This window comes from Capra hircus, chromosome 1 (genome assembly GCF_001704415.2).
Source record: "Capra hircus breed San Clemente chromosome 1, ASM170441v1, whole genome shotgun sequence".
NCBI lineage: Eukaryota > Metazoa > Chordata > Mammalia > Artiodactyla > Bovidae > Capra > Capra hircus.
Genome location: NC_030808.1, coordinates 130,069,226 through 130,089,229, shown reverse-complemented (window position 1 = coordinate 130,089,229; position 20,004 = coordinate 130,069,226). Strand labels below are relative to the sequence as shown.

Here is a 20,004-nt window from a genome sequence, read left to right as displayed (position 1 = left end):
ACCTGAAGCGCGACAAACAGTCGGCGCGCCCGGAGCTCTCGCTTCCACGGAGGCTGCGTCTGGTTCTCGGCGAAGGGCCTAGGAGGTCCAGTCGGCGGAACCCACCGGTCTCTGGGCCCAGAGCCCCCAGAGGCCCACGGCGCCCAGGTGAGCCTCGCTGCCCAGGTGGGGCGGCGCGGCCGGCCCGGAAGGCCCTGTGCGCAGCGCCGGGCGCCCCCGCCGCGGTGCGAGCGGCCGCCATCTCCCGGCTGCGGCGACAGCGGCGACGGCGGCGGCGGGCGTGCTGGGCAGTGGGCGGTGTCCTGGCGGCGGTGCGACCCCGCGGTGAGGCCTAGGCCCGCGCGGGAGGTGGGGAGGGGGCTCCGGGCGTCTCCCAGAGACCCGGCCGGGCGGCGGTTTGCTCCTGCCCGGCCAGGCCCTGGAACCCGCGGCTCCGGCCTCTGCCTGACTATCAATTCATTTTGTCGCAGTCGGAAAAGTGGAGCAGACGTCACCGGGAAGCTCCCGGGGAGCACCGGGCTCGCATTAAGGTGTCTTTCCTTCCAGTGCCCTTTTCCCTGCAAAAATGAGCCGGCTGTATTTTTGCAGAACTCGGATCCCAAAGTGCTGCAGCCTGGCTTCTTTGTCTTACCAATACATCCCACGCGTCTGCGCGCGGCTGATGTTTGTCTCCATCGTTTTTATTGGCCGCGAACGGGTGCTTTGGTGCCAGGTTTTCCGCGCCTGACAGGGCTCCAAGCTTGCTGAGTGACAGGACTGTGATTCACTCCACGGATTATCTTCACGATGGTGAACAAACAGGTGGTTTTGGGTTCTTACCTATTACAAAAAACGATTCGTTGAACACTGTTTCGTCTGGTTTTTTGGTTGTGTAGAGAGGCTTGCGGTACTCATTGCAAAATGCTCCTTGGAAAAGTTACTCGCGTCTTTTGTGCCTCACATTTGGAAACACCTGGCTCAGAGAGCTAACTGACAGACTTTGCCAGAGGTCCCGGTGCTGATCCTGCGGACACCGTCAACACCTCTTTGTTAAGTTTGTTCAGTAGCTGGCCTTACCTAGAGCTTTGCTGAAAAGAAACTGAATACCTTAGTAATTTTTAAAACCGACTTAGGTTTAGCTTGGATAAACCATTATAGTCCCCAGTACGATTAAACCTAAGTTAAAGCAAAATTCAAGCTGGGATTAGATAAATAGTGGAAACGTTTTAAAGTCCTACTCTGAAACATGGATGTTGAGTTGCTAGGACAGGGATTTAAAATGATTATGCTGAGGAATGTGTCACTAGAGTCTCAAGAAACTTGCCCTGAAGACCTGTAAACGTTCAAGTAAGTGACATTGTCCTTATCAGTGAAAATAATTGGAATTTGTTTTTCCATCGGTTTTACTTACATTTTAAAACCTGTGTGCTGAAATAGAGGGAATTTTTCTTTGTAATGATCATTTTCCAGTTTGATCTCATGGTCCTGATAATTAAATGTATGTATAAGTTTAAAATGACAATGGATGAATTCCTTTCTCTCAAGTTTTAAAGGGTGGGCTTCCCTGGTCTTCCCACCCATTTGGCAGGGCTAGGATCCTTTCTCTGGGGGCCTTTTCTGGTTCTTTGTGTTTGTTTAGTCCCTAAGTCGTGTCTGACTCAGTTTTGAGACTTAGCCTGCCAGGCTTCTCTGTCCAAGGATTTTCCAGGCAAGAATACTGGAGTGGGTTGCATTTCCTTCTCCAGGTGATCTTCCTGACCTGGGGATTTATCGAATAGCACCCCCCCCCAACGCCCCCACCCACATTCCCCCCACACCCCCATCTCCTGCGTTGGCAGACAGACAGATTCTTTTCCTCTGAGCCACCTCGGTCGCCCTGTTCTGTTCTTTACTGTTTCCCTTTCCAAGGACAGTCCCATGGCTGTGCTATACTCATCTTTGTCTCTCCAGAGTCTCTCAACTCTGAGCTTAGTGCCTGGCATATGAGTGACTGATGACTGCTAGCATGGTGGATGAATTTAGAATATGACAGTAGCTTAGAGATTTGTGTGACAGGTAAATTTATTATTCAAATGAGTAAGGTAGAAACCCAGGACATGGACAGCTGTGATCATCTCTTGGTCATAAGCGAAATCATATTCCAAGAAACACTACTGGCAGGACACCTGGATTGGTTTTTTTTTAATAGTTTTGCTGAGATATAATTCATATACCATATAATTCACCCATCTAAAGGATACAATTCAATGGGTTTTTTTGTGTATTACGGTATTAATTTTTAAAAGTTGTGATCAATATATGACATAAAAATTGCCATTTAAAAATGTCCAATTCAGTGACTTAAATGAACCTAAAGTTCATTTATGATGTACAGCCATCACTACTATTTCCAAAACATTTTCAAAACCTTCAACTGATACTTCTTAAATAAATGTGGAATGTATGAATGAATGTTGATAGTAGAGAGAAGAATATTTTATGTGACCTTGATTTCTAACCTCTCTTCTAATTTGTGTTGTCTTTTATGCTTTATATGAAATATAATTAAGAGGGTACTAAGCCTTATCTTAGTGTGATAATATTTGAAATTCCTTAAAGTGAAAAACTGGGCAGTTCTTTCAAGTTTGTTGAATTACTGAACATTCTAGAGTCTCTAAAAGTTGTAGAGCAAAATCTGAGTGATATCCCAAACTTTACTCTGATTTACAAAATACACATACCCTAGGTTATATTATGCTATTTAGCTTACTCTATTGCTCTGTGTTCTTTTTACTTTGATAGTTGCAGATACCCTTCACTTTCATAGGAGATATCCTAAGAGGTATTTTTAAGACTAGGAAAATCCACAGATATAGAAGGTGCTAATTTTAAACAGGGATTTATTTTAGGTACAATGTATTTTGAATCTTTAGTTTTTATTCTAAAGCATTTAGCTTTTCTTTGCCTGTTGGGCTGCTTTTATGGGTGCTAAGGTCTTCTTTAATATGTTTTAAAAAGCAATTTGTCACGTTTGGTTATTTCTAGACAAAAAAAGATTGGCAATCTCCCATTTTTACAAGGAGAGAGCACCCTTGGACATCTGTATGGCAAAGACTAGACTAGAGTAGGTCTTGGAAGTAAAACAATAGTTGAATTTATTATTCAGTAGGTTTGACAGGGGTACAATTGTTAATCCTAAATCTTCAAATGTGGATGGTTTCCTATGCATGTGAGTATTACATGTGCTTCTGATTTTTAGCATTATAGCTCAGATAATTAACACAGGTGTTCTGGATTCGATTTGGCTTGGACTCTTCTGGTGACCTGAGCAAACCATATAACTTTTGTGGATTCATTATTGGCACTATTAAATTAAGTGGGTTTGAGTAAGTGGGCAAATTTCTAAGAGCAATTAAGTTTGCTCTTAGAAAGCAAACTAGTACATCCCTAGCTCCTTCTTGCAACTTAACGTTTCTTTGAAGTTATCTTAAAAAATTTTTTTAAATTATGTTTTGTACCATAATACAGCTTTCTAAATTTTAATATGAAGATTGAATTTTAAATTTGTTACTACCATGTAACATGGATGCCTCCAGAGGGTCCATTCTGTTTATCCTGGGGTTTTCTGTATTCCCTGACCTACTGCCTCATACCCTTAGGACTTCTTCTCAATTTGAGAAGGAAGGGACCCAGAGGACCTCTACATCTCTTGCAACTCTGACGTGGTATGATACTTGAAATAAACTAGAGTTTATTCTCTTAGTTTTAGGAAATTATAAATCCATAACAGGGAAAAATATGACTGACTGGTTTGCATGATTTAACTTATTTCCCTGACAATTAGAGATTGCAATTCTATTATATGTAAAAGCTGTTTCATCAGAAACTGCATGCATTTTAAGAAATGGATTGCAAAGTTAGAAAACTCTTTGCACGTGTCATCTTTGTTGCTCTCAGTCTTTCTTTGCTGCACTTCTGCTTTTTTCTTTCCTGGCTCCTAATTGGATTAAAGACTGTTTTGCCAGCCATGGCATCTGGAGATGACAGTCCTATCTTTGAAGATGACGAAAGGTAAATGTCTTGCATTGTGATAAAACTGGATTATGAAGCTTTAAAGATGGGCTTTAATCATTCAGGAGAGTATCCAGGCTACTTTTTTGGAGAACACATTTTGTAATACTGCAGAATCCATAGTTTTGCTTCTCTTTGATTTCCAGCAAGGGTGGCGAACACCTAGCATGGAGGTGGTCACCACTAACGTGGCATCCTTTCCCATAAAACCTGGACGTGAGGTCTGCAAATCCCTCTCAGCACAAAATTCTTGGCAGTCACTTCCAAAATGATATAAAACCTATTTACTGTTTCTGGTTTAGAGCCTACAAAGGAGATTAGAGTGAAGGAAGAAGAGGATGTGGTTAAGAGAATAGACTCTGGGACCAGACTCCTAAAATTGTACCCCATCTGCCACTTACTGTCATGATCTTAGACAAGCCTTTAGCCTCTCTGAGCCTCAGTTTCCTCATCTGTAAATAGAGGAATAATAGTACCCACCTCATGGTGAGGATTCTTTGAGTTAATGTGTGTAAAGCTCTTAGAACAGTGATTGGCACACAGTAAGTACTGAATAACTGTTAGCTATGAACATTACTGCTGTAATGTTACTTCCCTCAAAGCTAAAAGTATGTATCAGTATAAAAATATTACTTATATGTTATATATGCATTATATATAATATATATTTTATAGGGAGACATTAATATAAAATACATGTTTAAGTTGTGCCAGAAACGTCACAAAAACAGAATCCTTTATATTTTTAATAAGATTTCCTGTAATAATGACAAGATTACTATCTTGCCTAACATTTTTGTATCTATTAGAGAACATTTCTTCCATGACTTTTTTTCTCCATCTTAGTATTTTTAAATTAGAACCTTTTTTGTTAAAATGAATCCCTAGCTATTGGTTCAGATATAAAAGGTTTTAAGAATTCTTGCTTTAGAGTGATAGGATCTGAAATGATAAAACCAAAATTAAATACTGTGCTTTTTAAATGACAGGAGGGAGGAGTAGAAACTTTTTACTGACCTTTCTGTGGCCAAGCTTAGAATACTGTCCTGGATAAACTGATTGATTCTTAATCCTATTACTAATAAGGTGACTTTGGAATTATCTGACTGTATACCCATAGATAGTAATTTCATCTTAAAAGAATGCATAACAGGGTGAAAATAGTTACATGGATTGTAAGTAGGCTTTCTTAGCTTATATCACTTTAATATTTTGTAATTTTAGGGCTTTTTAAGATCTGATATTTTCATCTTGGAAGGATTAACTGGTTATTCTGTTACTGTTTTTGCCTATTATAATTGCTTAATTTTATTCCCTTAGCCCTCCTTACAGCCTGGAAAAAATGACAGATCTTGTAGCTGTTTGGGAAGTTGCTTTAAGTGATGGAGTCCATAAAATTGAATTTGAACATGGGACCACATCAGGCAAACGAGTGGTATATGTAGATGGGAAGGTAGGAAAAAATGTTACTTTGTGAAATATAGTGTACAGAGAAGCTTGATTTTGCTAATGTATATTCATCCTATGTGAATTTAATGCTTTTCCCTTAGAGTGGTTATATATATATTGTCTTGTATCATTTTGCCATACAAAGCAGACTAATAATAGTTGTGGAATTCATAGACTATAACATCTAATATTTAACTTTAAAATGCCTTTATTTTCTAAAATCTTTGTATCATGAAGTAATAAAATCACATCTAAATAGCATTACCATTTATTCCCTTTAATTATATTATTTCCAAAGTTAAACATTAAATTTTTTCCCATTTATATGTTTTTAACTTTTGTATTTTTTACATAGGAAGTGATAAGAAAAGAATGGATGTTCAAATTGGTTGGCAAGGAAACCTTCTGTGTTGGAGCTGCAAAGACAAAAGCAACCATCAATATTGATGCTGTCGGTGGTTTTGCTTATGAATATACTCTGGAAATTAATGGGAAAAGTCTCAAGAAGTATATGGAGAACAGATCAAAAACCACCAATACTTGGGTATTACATTTGGATAGTGAGGACTTTAGAGTTGTGTTAGGTAAGTGAAAGCCATTTCTGCAGAATTTATTGGCTTTTTATGACAGCTGTTTTCTGTAGTTCCTCTAGCTCCCCAGACCTTTTATGGGAGCTTTGAATAGGAGAGTGTTACGTGCAGGTGTGTTTCTCATGTGTCCTCTGGGAATGAAGACTTTGTTAATTTGACCGATTTATATGGAAAATGTGAGAGCCAGATTTTATAGTGGTAGATTTGAAAATTATAAACTTGGGTTTAAAAAAAGAAATATTGATGTAAACATTTAATTTGTCATTACTTGATATTTCTCTTCAAAAGAGTGTCTAAAGGCAAATGGAAATTTAAGGTTTATCAGAAAGAAGGGAATTTTTCTCTAGGTTTAGGACTATAGCAGATCAAAATAATCAAAGTCCAGGTAAAGTAGATTAAAAAATAAAAAGTAAGCCATTGATCCTTAAGCTAAGTTCTCCTGTTACAGATTGCCATCTGTGTTCTTGATTTCTACTGGGCCTACAAAACTTGAAAGACAAGTATTTGCTACCTTTGTTCATTACTGGTTACTCCTAGTATTTTCTGCTTCTCATATCACTGAAGGTGAAAGTGTTAGTCACTCAGTGGTGTCCAACTATTTTGCAAACCTACCAGGCTTCTCTGTCCATGGAATTCTCCAGGCAAGAATCCTGGAATGGGTTGCCATTCCCTTCTCCAGAGGATCTTCCCAATCCAGGGATTGAACGCAGGTCTCCTGCATTTTAGGTGGATTCTTTACCATATGAACTGGCCTCCTATCACTAAGTTAAGAATTACCAGGGAATCCAAGATTATGTAGATCATCTCATTGATTTATTGATTGATTTAGATAATACTGAGAACCTCATAAATGGCAGCTTATGTACCAGGCCTCGAGGATACATAAATGAAGAGACTTTGTCCGTGTCTTTTAAGAGAGTGTAGTTTAATTGAATGCTAGAAAAAATTTTAAGAATGAAAAATACTTATCAAGTAATAAATGCATATGGTTGGAAAAAAGAAACCAAAAAAAAAACCTTCTGTATGGTTTATTTATTAAAGAAATTGGGTCAGATTTTTCTTGAAGAGGATAGGATATGGTCTGAATTTTGTGGATTCCATTCTTGTGATATTTTTCTATTAGTATTTCCTGCAAGTTGGTATTTGAAGAATTGATCAAATTTAAGGGTTTTTTTAATTTTTCAGGCAAGACCACTTTATATTTATTCTATCAAGAGGCACATGGTTTTGCTTTGTCTAATTTTTTGATATTGGCATCACTAATACCTAAGTGTCTATATCCATTAATTCACTGGCAGATGAATTCATTAATTCATTGGCAGAAGGATATATTCTGATTCCATCATTTCTTGTTCATTAGCTGGAGTGCTCATACAGTGAGAAACTTCCTGTGTACAGTGAGAAACTTCCTGTTGTCTACTGTTTAGTTATACAGAGGTACATTTTGTGTAACAAATGTAGGATCACAGCTTGTTTTCCCTTAACTGCCAGTTTTCAAGATATTAAATTGACTCCTTTTTCCTTCCTAAAGGTGATCATTTAAGTTTTTTTTTTTTTAATCATTGGGCTTCCCAAATAACTTGTGGATTTAAACAAATTGTGGTGTTTCAGTACACTGCAATTATTATCCTTACTGATGCTCAAATTGTCCAATTTTTGGCCAATATGGTGCTCTTTAGATTGGCTCCTAAGTCAAGGGAACTGTGTACATGCATAGGTAGATAGATATCAGGAGGAACGGGGAAGAGAGGGAGAGACTTTATAAAAAAAATAAAATAGCTTATGAGTTCATACTGATGCTTATAATTCAAATTCTGGGCTACCAGTTCTTTTATTTAATCTCCTCTAATATCTTTATGTTCATTCTTCCACACTGAGAATCCTTCTTCTCAGGGATACAGAGGATGATGCAAATAGAAGATAATTACTCATTTCCTTTGTGCCATAATTATGCACATACTAATCTCAGTTAACAACAGAAATACTCTACCACCATTAATAGTGACTGCCCAAAATTTGTCTTCCTTGGTGGCTCAGTGGTAAAGAATCTACCTGCAATGCAGAAGCCACCGGAGACACAGGTTTGATCCCTGGGTTGGTAAGATCTCCTGGAGGAGGGCATGACATCCCACTCCAGTATTCTTGCCTGGAGAATCCCATGGACAGAGGAGCCTGGCAGGCTACAGTCCACAGGGTCACTAAGAGTCAGACACGACTGAAGCGACTTAGCAAGTACACTTGCCCACAATTTAAAACAACTTTTTGCATATCATTTTCCAGCTGTACTGTATCTACATTGTCAGAACATACAGCTGTTATATACTATGCCAGGCTGCCATTGGGTGGCCACTCCCATATCTCCTGGGCCCTCTGCCTTTCACTCCGTGCCTCTAGCCCAGCTCAAAGTCCTTTCTCCACTCTCCAAGTGAGGCTTCTGTCTTGAGGTGCAGGGAGAAACGACTCTGTTCCTGGAGTAGATGGCTTGTCAGATGGCACCTCATCCTTGACCCCCAGGCAGTCTTTGACCCCCAGACTCCATATAAACACACAGGTCCTGCTTCTCTCTAGTCTTTGTTATAACATCCAAAGCTCGTCTTCTGGCTGCTTGATGACTGTAGTCTTCTCTCCTGACACTCCTGGGGACCCTGACATTCACAAGTGGTTCTGGGAGTCCTCCCCAAAATGCACGTATGTCTGTCTGTGCACATGGCACACATATAGCTCAGTTGGTAAAGAACCCACCTGCAATGCAGGAGACCCCGGTTTGATTCCTGGGTCAGGAAGATCCTCTGGAGAAGGGATAGGCTACCCACTCCAGCATTCTTGGGCTTCTCCTGTGGCTCAGCTGGTAAAGAATCCACCTGCAATGTAGGAGACCTGGGTTCAATCCCTGGGTTGGGAAGATCCCCTGGAGAAGGGAAAGGCTACTCAAGCCAGTATTCTGGCCTAGAGAATTCCATGGTATAGTCCATGGGGTCGCAAAGAGTTGGACATGACTGAGTGACTTTCACTTTCACTTTCCCTGGAGTGAACTGTGGCCACTTAGCTAAAGCCCAAGTGTATCATGGCAACATTTTGCTCTATTGTGTCGGCACTGTACTCAGCACAGCCCATCAAATACTATATTTTTTATGATGATTCTATTGTACTCTTCAGTATGAAATTTATGGAGAGGGCAATGGCAACCGACTCCAGTACTCTTGCCTGGAAAACCCCATAGACGGAGGAGCCTGGCAGGCTACAGTCCATGGGGTCACTAAGAGTCGGACATGACTGAGCGACTTCACTTTCACTTTTCACTTTGATGTACTGGAGAAGGAAATAGCAACCCACTCCAGTATTCTTGCCTGGAGAATCCCAGGGATGGTGGAGCCTGGTGGGCTGCCGTCTATGGAGTCGCACAGAGTCGGACACAACTAAAGCGACTTAGCAGCAGCAGCAGTATGAAATTTAAGGCTAAATTGCTGTCTGTCTGTATGAACTCTATGCAGCCTGTTTTGTGGTCTCTTTGTGCCTTCGTCCAGGTGGGTCACTATGAGAGTCAGGGAGAATCAACCAGTCTCTTGATGTTAAAGAAAATATGGGGAAGGATAAATTAGGAGTTTGGGATTAACAGATGCACACTGCATATATAAAATACATAACCAACAAGAACCTATTATATAGATCAAGGAACTCTATTCAGTATTTTGTAATAATCTATAAGGGAAAACAACCTGAAAAAGGAAAGCAATATTGGCTACAATCCAAAAAATAAAAATGAAAAATTAAAGGGATGAGGTCAAATATTATATTTGAAATATGCAGATTTTTAAAAAGCCCAAAACACTCTTTAATTTGCTAAAATATATTGATATCCTAAATGGAAACATTTTGTAATCCTGGGAGTGGGTAAACCCTTCTTTGATTCAATACCAGACCTTAGAAATTTAATTAAGACACTTCAGATGATATTTTTAAAAAAGACATTCTCATATGGAAAGGTCTCTTGTTACATTCATTTGTCTGCATCCTCCTTTATAGATTTTCTGTAACAAATCTTCATCAGTATATATTATATCATGATTTTGTCTTAAAAGAGTGGTTTCATTTTGATTTTGTCTGTGAACAAAAACACAATTTCTTCAAATTTGGAAGAATTTCAAACCCATGTAAAGTTAATGGAGTTTTCAAAATCCAGTGTATCAAACTTTTCTTAAAATAATAAAGAGTTAGCTTTATCTTTAGATTCCAGGTTATAATTTGTTGTAATCGGTTACCTTTACAGAGAAAGACACTCTGGATGTATGGTGCAATGGTAAAAAAATGGAGACAGCGGTAAGTTGATCGTTTGATTACTGTCACCATGGGAATGAGTGACCAGTGAAACGTTGCTGTGTTTCCTGACTGTGCAGATTTTTATAATTAATGAAGGTCTTTTTGGTTAAAAACAAAAAAGAGACGAAGTAATCCTGACTCCAGAATCTGAAGCCTGGGGTAGTGAGAGTTTGGAAACAATTCATCTTGTGATTTGGCACCAGCCTCGGACCCTGCTTGTCCTCTCCTGGACCATCCTCTCTCCTAAAAAGATCTATCCCACTTTTAAAAAATTCCTCCCTAAAGGTTGCATCCTCCTGTGTTTATCCTGGTTTAAGTGGTGCTTTATACTACTGTTTCTCAAATTTGCATGCACAGAATCATCTCAGATCTTGTTAAAATGCATGTTCTAGCATGTCCTCAGGTGATGCCCAAGTTGCTGGCCCATGGTCACACTCTGAATAGGAAGGCTTTACATCATACACTCAAAACAGATGATACTTTCTAAAAGCAAAGGTTGTGAAAAAGAAACGAAGCACATGGTGTCAGAAGATACAAAGGCAAACAAAAAAGGGCACTGTCACAAACCCCAGAAGACAAGTGGAATTTGTAGACTAGCAGTGCCGAGAGGCTACCCGGCTCGTTGTAGCCGAGAAGACCCTAGTGTGTTGGACTTTTGCTGCCTTGCACTGTTATGGCTGTGGTGGGATGAGTATAGAAGTGAATTTCAAGTAGGGAGGATATAATCGTTGTGTGCACAGCACAAGGAGGAAGTGAAACAGAGGAGACGGTCCTGGACACAGGAATTGTGGGCCTAGGAACTGGAATCACTGGGGGGAAATATCCACATGTTATGGGATCAGCTGGCAAGTAGGGCGTACCATCCTGGGTGTCCCCTTTCATGCTGAGTTCAGTTGTGACACCAGAACTAGAGATGATAAAAAGCACGAGAAGCTCCCTTTGCCGGGCATACTGTAGCTAGCTACCCATTGTGGTTGCTGCTATTACCTTCTTTATCTGTTGTACGTCTGGGAGGGTGAGGAGATGTCCTTGGAGGGAAGGGAATGAATTTATTCAGTAGACAAGCTAGAATCTGCTGGATCTTGCAACTGCTTCTAAGGAAGTGCGCAAGCCAGCAATCAAAAGTTACAAAGATTAATGTGTTTCTGTTTCTTAATCCTGATATTAATTCTTGAAGGGAAATGCAACCAGGGTTCACTCAAAATTGAATGTCAGCGTTTCAGCCACCCTCTGGGTTCCATCCACCCATTGAGACTTTTATGCAGAGAGGCTTAGTGAGCTCTTCAGTATTTTAGGGCCTGTTTTGGACCAGATTCAGTTAACATTAACATGGATTGGGTACCTGCTGTGTGCCTGATGCCATACCTGGTGGTCCTTTCTGTTCTTTCTGTCCTACCATGGAAGTTTCTAGATGGAGAGTCAGCAGTTTGGGGTCACATTCCCTCCAACCCTCCAGGAATTCTCCCGTGCAAAAGTAGCATTGTTTCAAGAAATGTGGTTGTAAATAAGCAAGAAGTTGAAATGATATCCATCCACAATGTCTTTCTTCCTAACTGACAAGAAGCCACAAGTGTTTGGACAATACCTCTCTCTCACCCAGTTGTCTCCTTGTAACTGCAGCCTAGTTGGCAAGGTAGTTTTGGCAGCTCTGTGTCAGGCAGCCTTCCCCAGCACTATGCACACCTGCTCTCGCTGCCTGGGAGCTGCAGCTTTTTTCCTCCATTTCCTTTTCATCTCAAAGCATCATGACCAGATTATGTATCTGTCAAATTGCAAGAAGCAACTTACAAGTATTGTGTCACTCAACCCTTGCTCTCCTCTCTAAATTGATTTTGACAAGAAGTATGCCTTAAAGGCTTTTTTCAAAGCTCAATGTGAAAAGGGCTAAAAGAATACATTGGACTCCAGGATCAGCACCCCACCACCAGTCCTTGTGGTGGTCAGTATACATCCGTGTTGGCCAGATTCTCCCCAGAGAAAAAGAAAAAGCTTCCCTCTCTGATGCCTCCTGTGCTTTCTTTGGTTAGATAATGTTAGCAATGGAGCCTTGCTCTGTCTGCTTTGGCTGCCAGGAAGCTTATAGCCAAGTTGTACATCTGATAGTGCTTCTTTTGCTTCTTGGCATAATTCATTTTTATCCTCTAAGCCTCATGCTCTTCCTTTTCTATGCTACTTGGCCCCTATCTTTTTACTCTAAATCAGTGCTGTTCAACAGAAATATAGTATGAGCCACAGATATGAGCTTCATATATAACTTTTCTAATAACCACATTTCGAAAGTCTTATGATGAAGTTCATCTTAATAAAAATTTAGGTCACTGTATCGAAAATATTATTATTTAAAATGTAATAAATATATAAAGTTTCCAATGAGTTTTTTTAACCATTCTCTGTTTCATACTAAGTCTTCCAAATCCAGTGTATATTTTCCCCGTTAATAGAGTATCTCATTTCAGACACACCACATTCCATGTTCGATTGCCAACTGTGGCCAGGGGCTATTGTACCATATACAGCAAGTCTAGACTCAGTTCATTTCAGTTGCTCTGTTGTGTCCAACTTTTTGTGACCCCATGCACTGCAGCACGCCAGGCTTCCCTGTCCATCACCAACTCCTGGAGCTTACTCAAACTCATGTCCATCGAATCGGTGATGCCATCCAACTATCTCATCCTCTGTCATCCCCTTCTCCTGCTTTCAATCTTTCTCAACGTGAGGGTCTTTTCCAGTGACTCAGTTCTTTGCATCAGGTGGCCAAAGTATTGGAGTTTCAGCTTCAGCACCAGTCCTTCCAATGAATATTCAGGACTGATTTCCTTTAGGATTGACTGCTTGATCTCCTTGCAGTCCAAGGGACTCTCAGGAGTCTTCTCCAACACCACAGCTCAAAAGCATCAATTCTTCAGCACTCAGCTTTGTTTCTAGTGCAACTCTCACATCCATACATGACTACTGGAAAAACAATAGCTTTGACTAGGTGGACCTTTGTTGGCAATGTAACGTTTAAGCTTTTTAATATGTTGTCTAGGTTGGTCATAGCTTTTCTTCCAAGGAGCAAGTGTCTTTTAATTTCCTGGCTTCAGTCACCATCTGCAGTGATTTTTTTGGAACCCAAGAAAATAAAGTCTGTCACTGTTTCCATTGTTTCCCCATCTATTTCCCATGAAGTGATGGAACTGGATGCCATGATCTTACTTTTCTGAATGTTGAGTTTTAAGCCAACTTTTTCATACTCCTCTTTCACTTTCATCAAGAGGCTCTTTAGTTCTTCACTTTTCTGTCATAAGTGTGGTGGTATCTGCATATCTGAGGTTATTGATATTTCTCCCAGCAATCTTGATTCCAGCTTGTGCTTCTTCCAGCCCAGCATTTCACATGACGTACCCTGCATATAAGTTAAATAAGCAGGGTGACAATATACAGCCTTGACGTACTGCTTTCCCTATTTGAAACCAGTCTGTTGTTCCTTGTCCAGTTCTAACTGTTGCTTCTTGACCTGCATACAGATTTCTCAGGAGGCAGGTCAGGTGGTCTGGTATTCCCATCTCTTTCAGAATTTTCCACAGTTTTTTATGATCCACACAGTCAAAGGTTTTGGCGTAGTCAGTAAAGCAGATGTTTTTCTGGAACTTTTGCTTTTTCAATGATCCAGTGGATTTTGGCAATTTGATCTCTGTTTCCTTTGGCTTTTCTAAATCCAGCTTGAACATCTGGAAGTTCATGGTTCACCTACTGTTGAAGCCTGACTTGGAAAATTTTGAGCATTACTGTGCTAGTGTGCAAGATGAGAGAAATTTGTGTGGTAGTTTGAACATTCTTTGGCATTGCCTTTCTTTGGGATTGGAATGAAAACTGACCTTTTCCAGTGCTGTGGCCACTGCTGTTTTCCAAATTTGCTGGCATACTGAGTGCAGCACTTTCACAGCATCATCTTGTAGCTCAACTGGAATTCCATCACCTCCACTAGCTTTGTTTGTACTGATTCTTCATAAGGCCCACTAGACTTCGCGTTCCAGGATGTCTGGGTCTAGGTGAGTGATCACACCATCGTGGTTATCTGGGTCACGAAGATCTGTTTGTATAGTTCTGTATATTCTTGCCACCTCTTCTTACAGTAGTGTTAGGTTTTATGTTATTTACATTATGTATTTATTGTAAGCCACCTATAGCCTGAGGAATCTGATTTTTAGAGCGGCAAAGAACACTCCATCCCTTACTGACTGGGGTCTTAAGCAAGTTATTTATTGACTGTGTGCGTTTCCTCATGTATAAAATGTGGATAATAATTATACTCCAATCAGGTTATTGTGAGGATGCCATAAAGCAATGCATGTAACCCATTCTTTGTATGGAAGGAATCACAAATGTCCTATCATTTTTACTTTTGAAAATAGTCTATATTTTCTGCATAGTATATGTTATAGATACATAGCCATGAGATATACTTTTTTTTTTCCTCTGAAACAAGATTCTTAAAGACTATAGTGGTACAAATAAAATAGTTTCAATTTATGACTGAGACCTTAAAACACCTAAAAATAAGCTTCTAATTTTAATTTTGCTAACATGTACTTCATCATGCCTCCCTTCCTCAGTGATGTTAATGCTCTGGACAAAGATCAATGTTTCTGGAACACTAATTCCTCCTTCTTTTGTTTGCCTAGGGTGAGTTTGTAGATGATGGGACTGAAACTCACTTCAATATTGGGAATCATGACTGTTACATAAAGGCTGTCAGTAGCGGCAAGCGGAAAGAAGGGATTATTCATAGTCTCATTGTGGATAACAGAGAAATCCCAGAGACTGTTGAATGACTTCATAGTAATGAATTTTAATCTTAAGAAGTAAAGATCAGGACTTTTAAATTACTGTGGTAATTAAATATGTTCAGCATGTACTTTTCAGTACATCTAGTCATCCTGTTTTTTAGTTACTTGAAACTAGTGTTTTAAGCATCAGGAAAAAAATATGTACCATGAAAACTGCAATTTATTTTGTAAATAATGTAAAATGTTTTAGAGTCAAATGGAAAATAAGATATGGACCAAAAAAATCACTAATGTTTCATAGGAGCAACTTTTACTATAATAAACACTATAAAGTAACATCGGTGCTGCTTGGTTTGTCTTTCTTGAAATGGATGTCTTTGTATATATATTTTTTAATGTATTTCTGACCAGTGCATTCACTTTAAACTTTTGTTGTTGTTTTAGTTTTTTGGCCGCACTGTGTTTTCATTGCTGTGTGTGGGCTTTCTCTAGTTGTGATGAGGAGGGGCTACGCTTCATTGCAATGCACAGGCTTCTCATTGCAGTGGCTTCTCTCATGGAGCACAGACTCTAGAGCAAGGGTTTGAGGCAGGAGACAGTGGATCTCTGGGCCAGACACATGGTGTTTGTCAAGTGCAGTAAAACTGAGCCTTTGTTCTCACCCTGATACTCCAAGGACAAAGCGAGTGGTAGAAGCTGAGTTCTGCTAAAGCAAAGAGATAAGGTGCCCACTCCCGAGGTCAAGGAAGACTTCCCTGTCTACATGCGCAGGAAGTCTTCTTGGGAGTCGAAAAGTGAGGGGACCCCACTCCATAATCAGTGTAGATATGCAGCCATAGGCCTTTACAGTGGGATCCATCTTAGCCAAAAGTTGTGCATACATCTTGGGGAAGGATCTATGGACCACTCAGGTGTGAAAAGAGAAACAATTGGCCAAGAGTAAGCAAAGACCCAGGACTGTCCTAATAAGTACATCACCTCAGTACTGTGCTGCTCCTCACTCAGAACACCCGCATTTCTCTCCAGGTGTGTCTCTGCCTAGTGTCTGACGTACTGCACTCCTCCTCACTCAGGATGCCCACACTCCCCTCTGGGTGTGTCTCTGCCTAGTGTCAGATGCACTGCACTCCCCATTAGAGAGGCTGCCCATATCCTTTCTCTTGGGTGTGTATCTCTGCCCTGCTTCTGAGTTGGCTAAACAAACTGGTTTCCTGTGTGCTCTCCTATACATTGTGCTGTGCCTCTAATAATAAACTTTGTACCTGTTTTTACAGTTTTTGCCTCCTTGAAACATTCTTGCTTTCAAATAGGGGCAAAAACCAGGGTCACTTTGCTCCTAGCCCCAAGTCCCTGGTGATCTAATGGGTAGACTCTTGGTCTTCTTTCAGGCTGCTGCTGCTGCTGCTAAGTCACTTCAGTCGTGTCTGACTCTGTGCGACCCCATAGACTTGGGTTTAATACCTGGGCAGGGAAATAAGATCTCTCCTCAGGACCATTCACTGCTCTTCCTCCGAGATCAGGCTCAGTAGTTGCGGTGCTTGGGCTTTGTTGCTCGATGGCATGTGGGATCTTCCCGGACCAGGGATCAAATCCATGTCCCCTGCCTTGGCAAGTAGATTCATAACCATTGGACCACCAGGGAAATCCTTTTTGTGTATTTTTAACCTGTGCAGGTAGACTGTCTAGTTTAAAGCAGTTGTTGTTCAATGATATTAATTGGAGAAAATGAGAAATTTACAGAAACTTAAGGAAATGTCAAATAGAGTCACATAAAAATTTAATTAAGAATCTGTTCACTTCAGTTCAGTTACTCAGCCGTGTCTGAGTCTTTGTGACCCCATAAACCGCAGCACGTCAGGCCTCCCTGTCCATCACCAACTCCCGGAGTCCACCCAAACCCATGTCCATCGAGTCGGTGATGCCATCCAATCATCTCATCCTCTGTTGTCCCCTTTTTCTCCTGCCCTCAATCTTTCCCAGCTTCAGGGTCTTTTAGGTTTCTGAAAATGCAATTATTTTTGTTTCAATACCAGGAGGTCACAAAAAAAAAAAAAAAAAAAGAGGAAGAAGCAAAGTTTCTTTACAGCAGACAGCATCAGTTGCATCATCAGGAAGTGTTTAAAAAGTCAGAGTTGAAAGCCTGTGTGGAGGTAGCACCAGTGTTAGCATTTTGTGAAACAAGCAGGCCCACCCAGGCAGACTCACACAGTCTACTCATCTCTGAAGTACTTTCAAGGCAGGACAGTTTAATAGTAGAGCCTTTTATTAGGGTATTTCATGTCTATTATCACACGGGGATCCTCCATTTTCTAGACTTGTTCTATCCACAACAGTAGCCATTAGTCATGTAACTATTCAAGTTAAATAATTGAAATACAATCAAAAACTCAATTCCTCTATCACACTGACCACATTTCAGGTCCTCAGCAGTCACACAAAGCTAGCAGCTACCATGCTGGACAAACAGAACATTTCAATCATCACACCAAGTTCAACTGAACAGCACTGGCCTAGAGACATTTTCTCAAGTTTAGTGAGCTGTTTTGTACTAGCACAGTCAGGGTTTAAGCCCAGGTTTTTTGAATGCCAAACCCCATTAGCTTTACTACTCTCTCCCTGCCACTCACTTATTTCTAAGAGATGTGTGGTGGAACAGAGGTGTAACCATTTACGCTCTAACATCAGGCAGAGAAACTGAGAACAGTGAGGGAAGGTGGCCTGCCTGGTTCACGTGTTCCCTACTCTGACATTGTTTTATTTGAAGCCTTATGACTGGCGGATCAGCACACCAGCTTTACAAAAACCATCCTCCTGCTTTGCCCATGCCACCCCACACTTTCCTTCACTGCCACTGAAAGACCAGGAGATGAACCAAGAGACGATTCTGAGGCTTATTAAACTCATTTTGCATTTGCTTTCAAGTGTTCGGGTGTGGTGGTTTTCAGGTCCCTTGAATAAAGGGAGTCTTTTAATGGCCATATTTTATCTGGTACAAAAAATGTTTTGTGCCACGTCCATAAGTAAACCAGTTATTCTTAGTCACTTTGTTTTAAACTCTGATTGAGTCTTTTGAAGATCAAATCTTGTGAATGTAGTTTGCCTTTGACTTGGTGAACTCGTGTTTTTTGGTTAGTTTTGTAAATTTAAAGCAGTATGTTAATGAGGAAGGGGTACAGCCTGTGTTTGAACTTCAGCACAAAAGGATAAGTTCTCCTTTTAATACTATATTTTATTTAACAGGTATACAAAATTTAATTTCAACATGCAATCAGAATACAAATTATTTGTGAGATAGTTTATATCTCCTATTTTTAAATTCTTGAGCCTCAATTTCCCCATCCCAACAAATAAAGTTGTTTCGTTTAATGAGATAGTTTAGATGTACAAAAAACAGAAATATGACAAACCCTTGTGTTATTTTGCGGGTGCATCTATCATCTAGTTTAGTAATTAAAGCATTAAAATACAACTGAAGAGCCACATGCCCTTGTTATACCTGTACTTCTCCCTTGCCCAAGTAATCACTATCATGAACTTGACGATTATTATTCCCATGCAAGTCTGTATTCTTTATCTGTATAGGTGTACAGCCCTAAAAATATTCAGTATTACTTAAAATTTTAAATGTTAGATTCTATAGATTCTTCCTGCAACTTGCTCTTTTCCCATTCAGTACTGATTTTAAGACAGATCTGGGGTGGTACATGTAACTTCAGTTCCTTTTAACCCTTGCATTCAGCCATATGAATTTGCCATCCACTTGCCTCGGTAGTTTTCAAATGATCACTATACCATCAGAGCTCTAACAAACATCTTTGTGTCTCTGTGTATGTCCCTTGAGGATATGCTTGACTTTCTCTTGGGCTTAGCTATTTAAACTGTGTCCCTGGACCAGCGGCAACGACATCACCTAGGAGCTTGCCAGAAATAAGAATCTCAGGAACTGGGAGATTGGGACTGACATATATACACTATTTATAAAATAGATAATTAATGAGACCCTACTGTATAGTGCATGGAACTCTACTCAATGCCCTATGGTAACCTAAATGGGAAAGAAATCCAAAAACAGTGGGGATATATGTATGGCTGATTCACTTGGCTGGCTGTACAGCAGAAACTGACCCAGCAATGTAAAGCAACTATACTCCAATTAAAAAGGAAAAGAAAAAAATGAAAAAAGAAAAAGAAAAAAAAAAACCCAGAATCTCAGATTGTCAAAATTTGATACAATCAGAATCTCAGAATTATGCCAATCTTTTTTTAAAATGGTATGTCATTTTAATTTTCTCTGATCAATAATTGTGTCTTACATGTTTATTGACCATTCAGGTGTCCTTTCTCAAGAATTACCTTTTTCATTTCTTTTGCCTATTTTTCTGTTGACGCGTAATCCCGTGACTGTAGTCTTTCCCTGATAGCAGTACAAAATGCGCAATAGATCAACAAGTCTCCCAGTCATGCTTTCCACTTCACCTACTATTGATATCCTCTAACGAGCTCTGAAGGCAGGGATCATGTACTGCTGTATCCCCTAGGATCTAGCACACCCTTCAAAGATGAAGGGCAGTGAGATTTGTATTACTGTAGCCAGCTCAGAGGAGAGATCTGGAATGGAGATATATAATGAGCATTGTTAGCATATAGAAGAGATTTAATGCAATGGAAATGAGTAACATCAACTAGCAAGGTTGTAGAAAAGCGAAAAAGGCAGATTAAATTCTGAAGGGCTATAGCGTTTAGGCAAGGGAGATCTTCAATGAGGAAGGAAATTTTAAAGCTATCAAGCAAAAGACAAACTTTGATTATCTAGAAATCTAAATGTTGTATAGTAAAGGATACCATAAGCA

At 40.1% G+C, this 20,004-nt stretch overlaps 1 protein-coding gene across 5 annotated transcripts; it reads left to right on the top strand.

Moving 5' to 3' along the window:
- On the top strand, positions 12 to 15,494 carry FAIM (Fas apoptotic inhibitory molecule). Of its 5 annotated transcripts, XM_018049922.1 has the most exons (7): positions 79 to 147; positions 3,618 to 3,683; positions 3,971 to 4,029; positions 5,350 to 5,482; positions 5,834 to 6,062; positions 10,336 to 10,385; positions 15,050 to 15,494. In XM_018049922.1, exons 3-7 carry the CDS (start codon positions 3,986 to 3,988, stop codon positions 15,197 to 15,199), a joined length of 606 nt encoding a protein of 201 aa, XP_017905411.1. In that variant the 5' UTR covers positions 79 to 147; positions 3,618 to 3,683; positions 3,971 to 3,985; the 3' UTR covers positions 15,200 to 15,494. The 5 variants fall into 5 exon arrangements, with proteins under 5 accessions (XP_017905412.1, XP_017905411.1, XP_017905410.1 ...); XM_018049921.1 differs by having other exon boundaries at positions 3,618 to 4,029; XM_018049923.1 differs by lacking the exons at positions 3,618 to 3,683; positions 3,971 to 4,029 and having other exon boundaries at positions 12 to 147.

Excerpts from the sequence above, each read along its gene's own strand:
- FAIM (XM_018049921.1), top strand. The coding sequence starts at position 3,863 with ATGGATTGCAAAGTTAGAAAACTCTTTGCACGTGTCATCTTTGTTGCT. Across the intron at positions 6,063-10,335 it reads GGACTTTAGAGTTGTGTTAG|AGAAAGACACTCTGGATGTA; the intron begins GTAAGTGAAAGC and ends TTACCTTTACAG. Across the intron at positions 10,386-15,049 it reads GTAAAAAAATGGAGACAGCG|GGTGAGTTTGTAGATGATGG; the intron begins GTAAGTTGATCG and ends TTGTTTGCCTAG.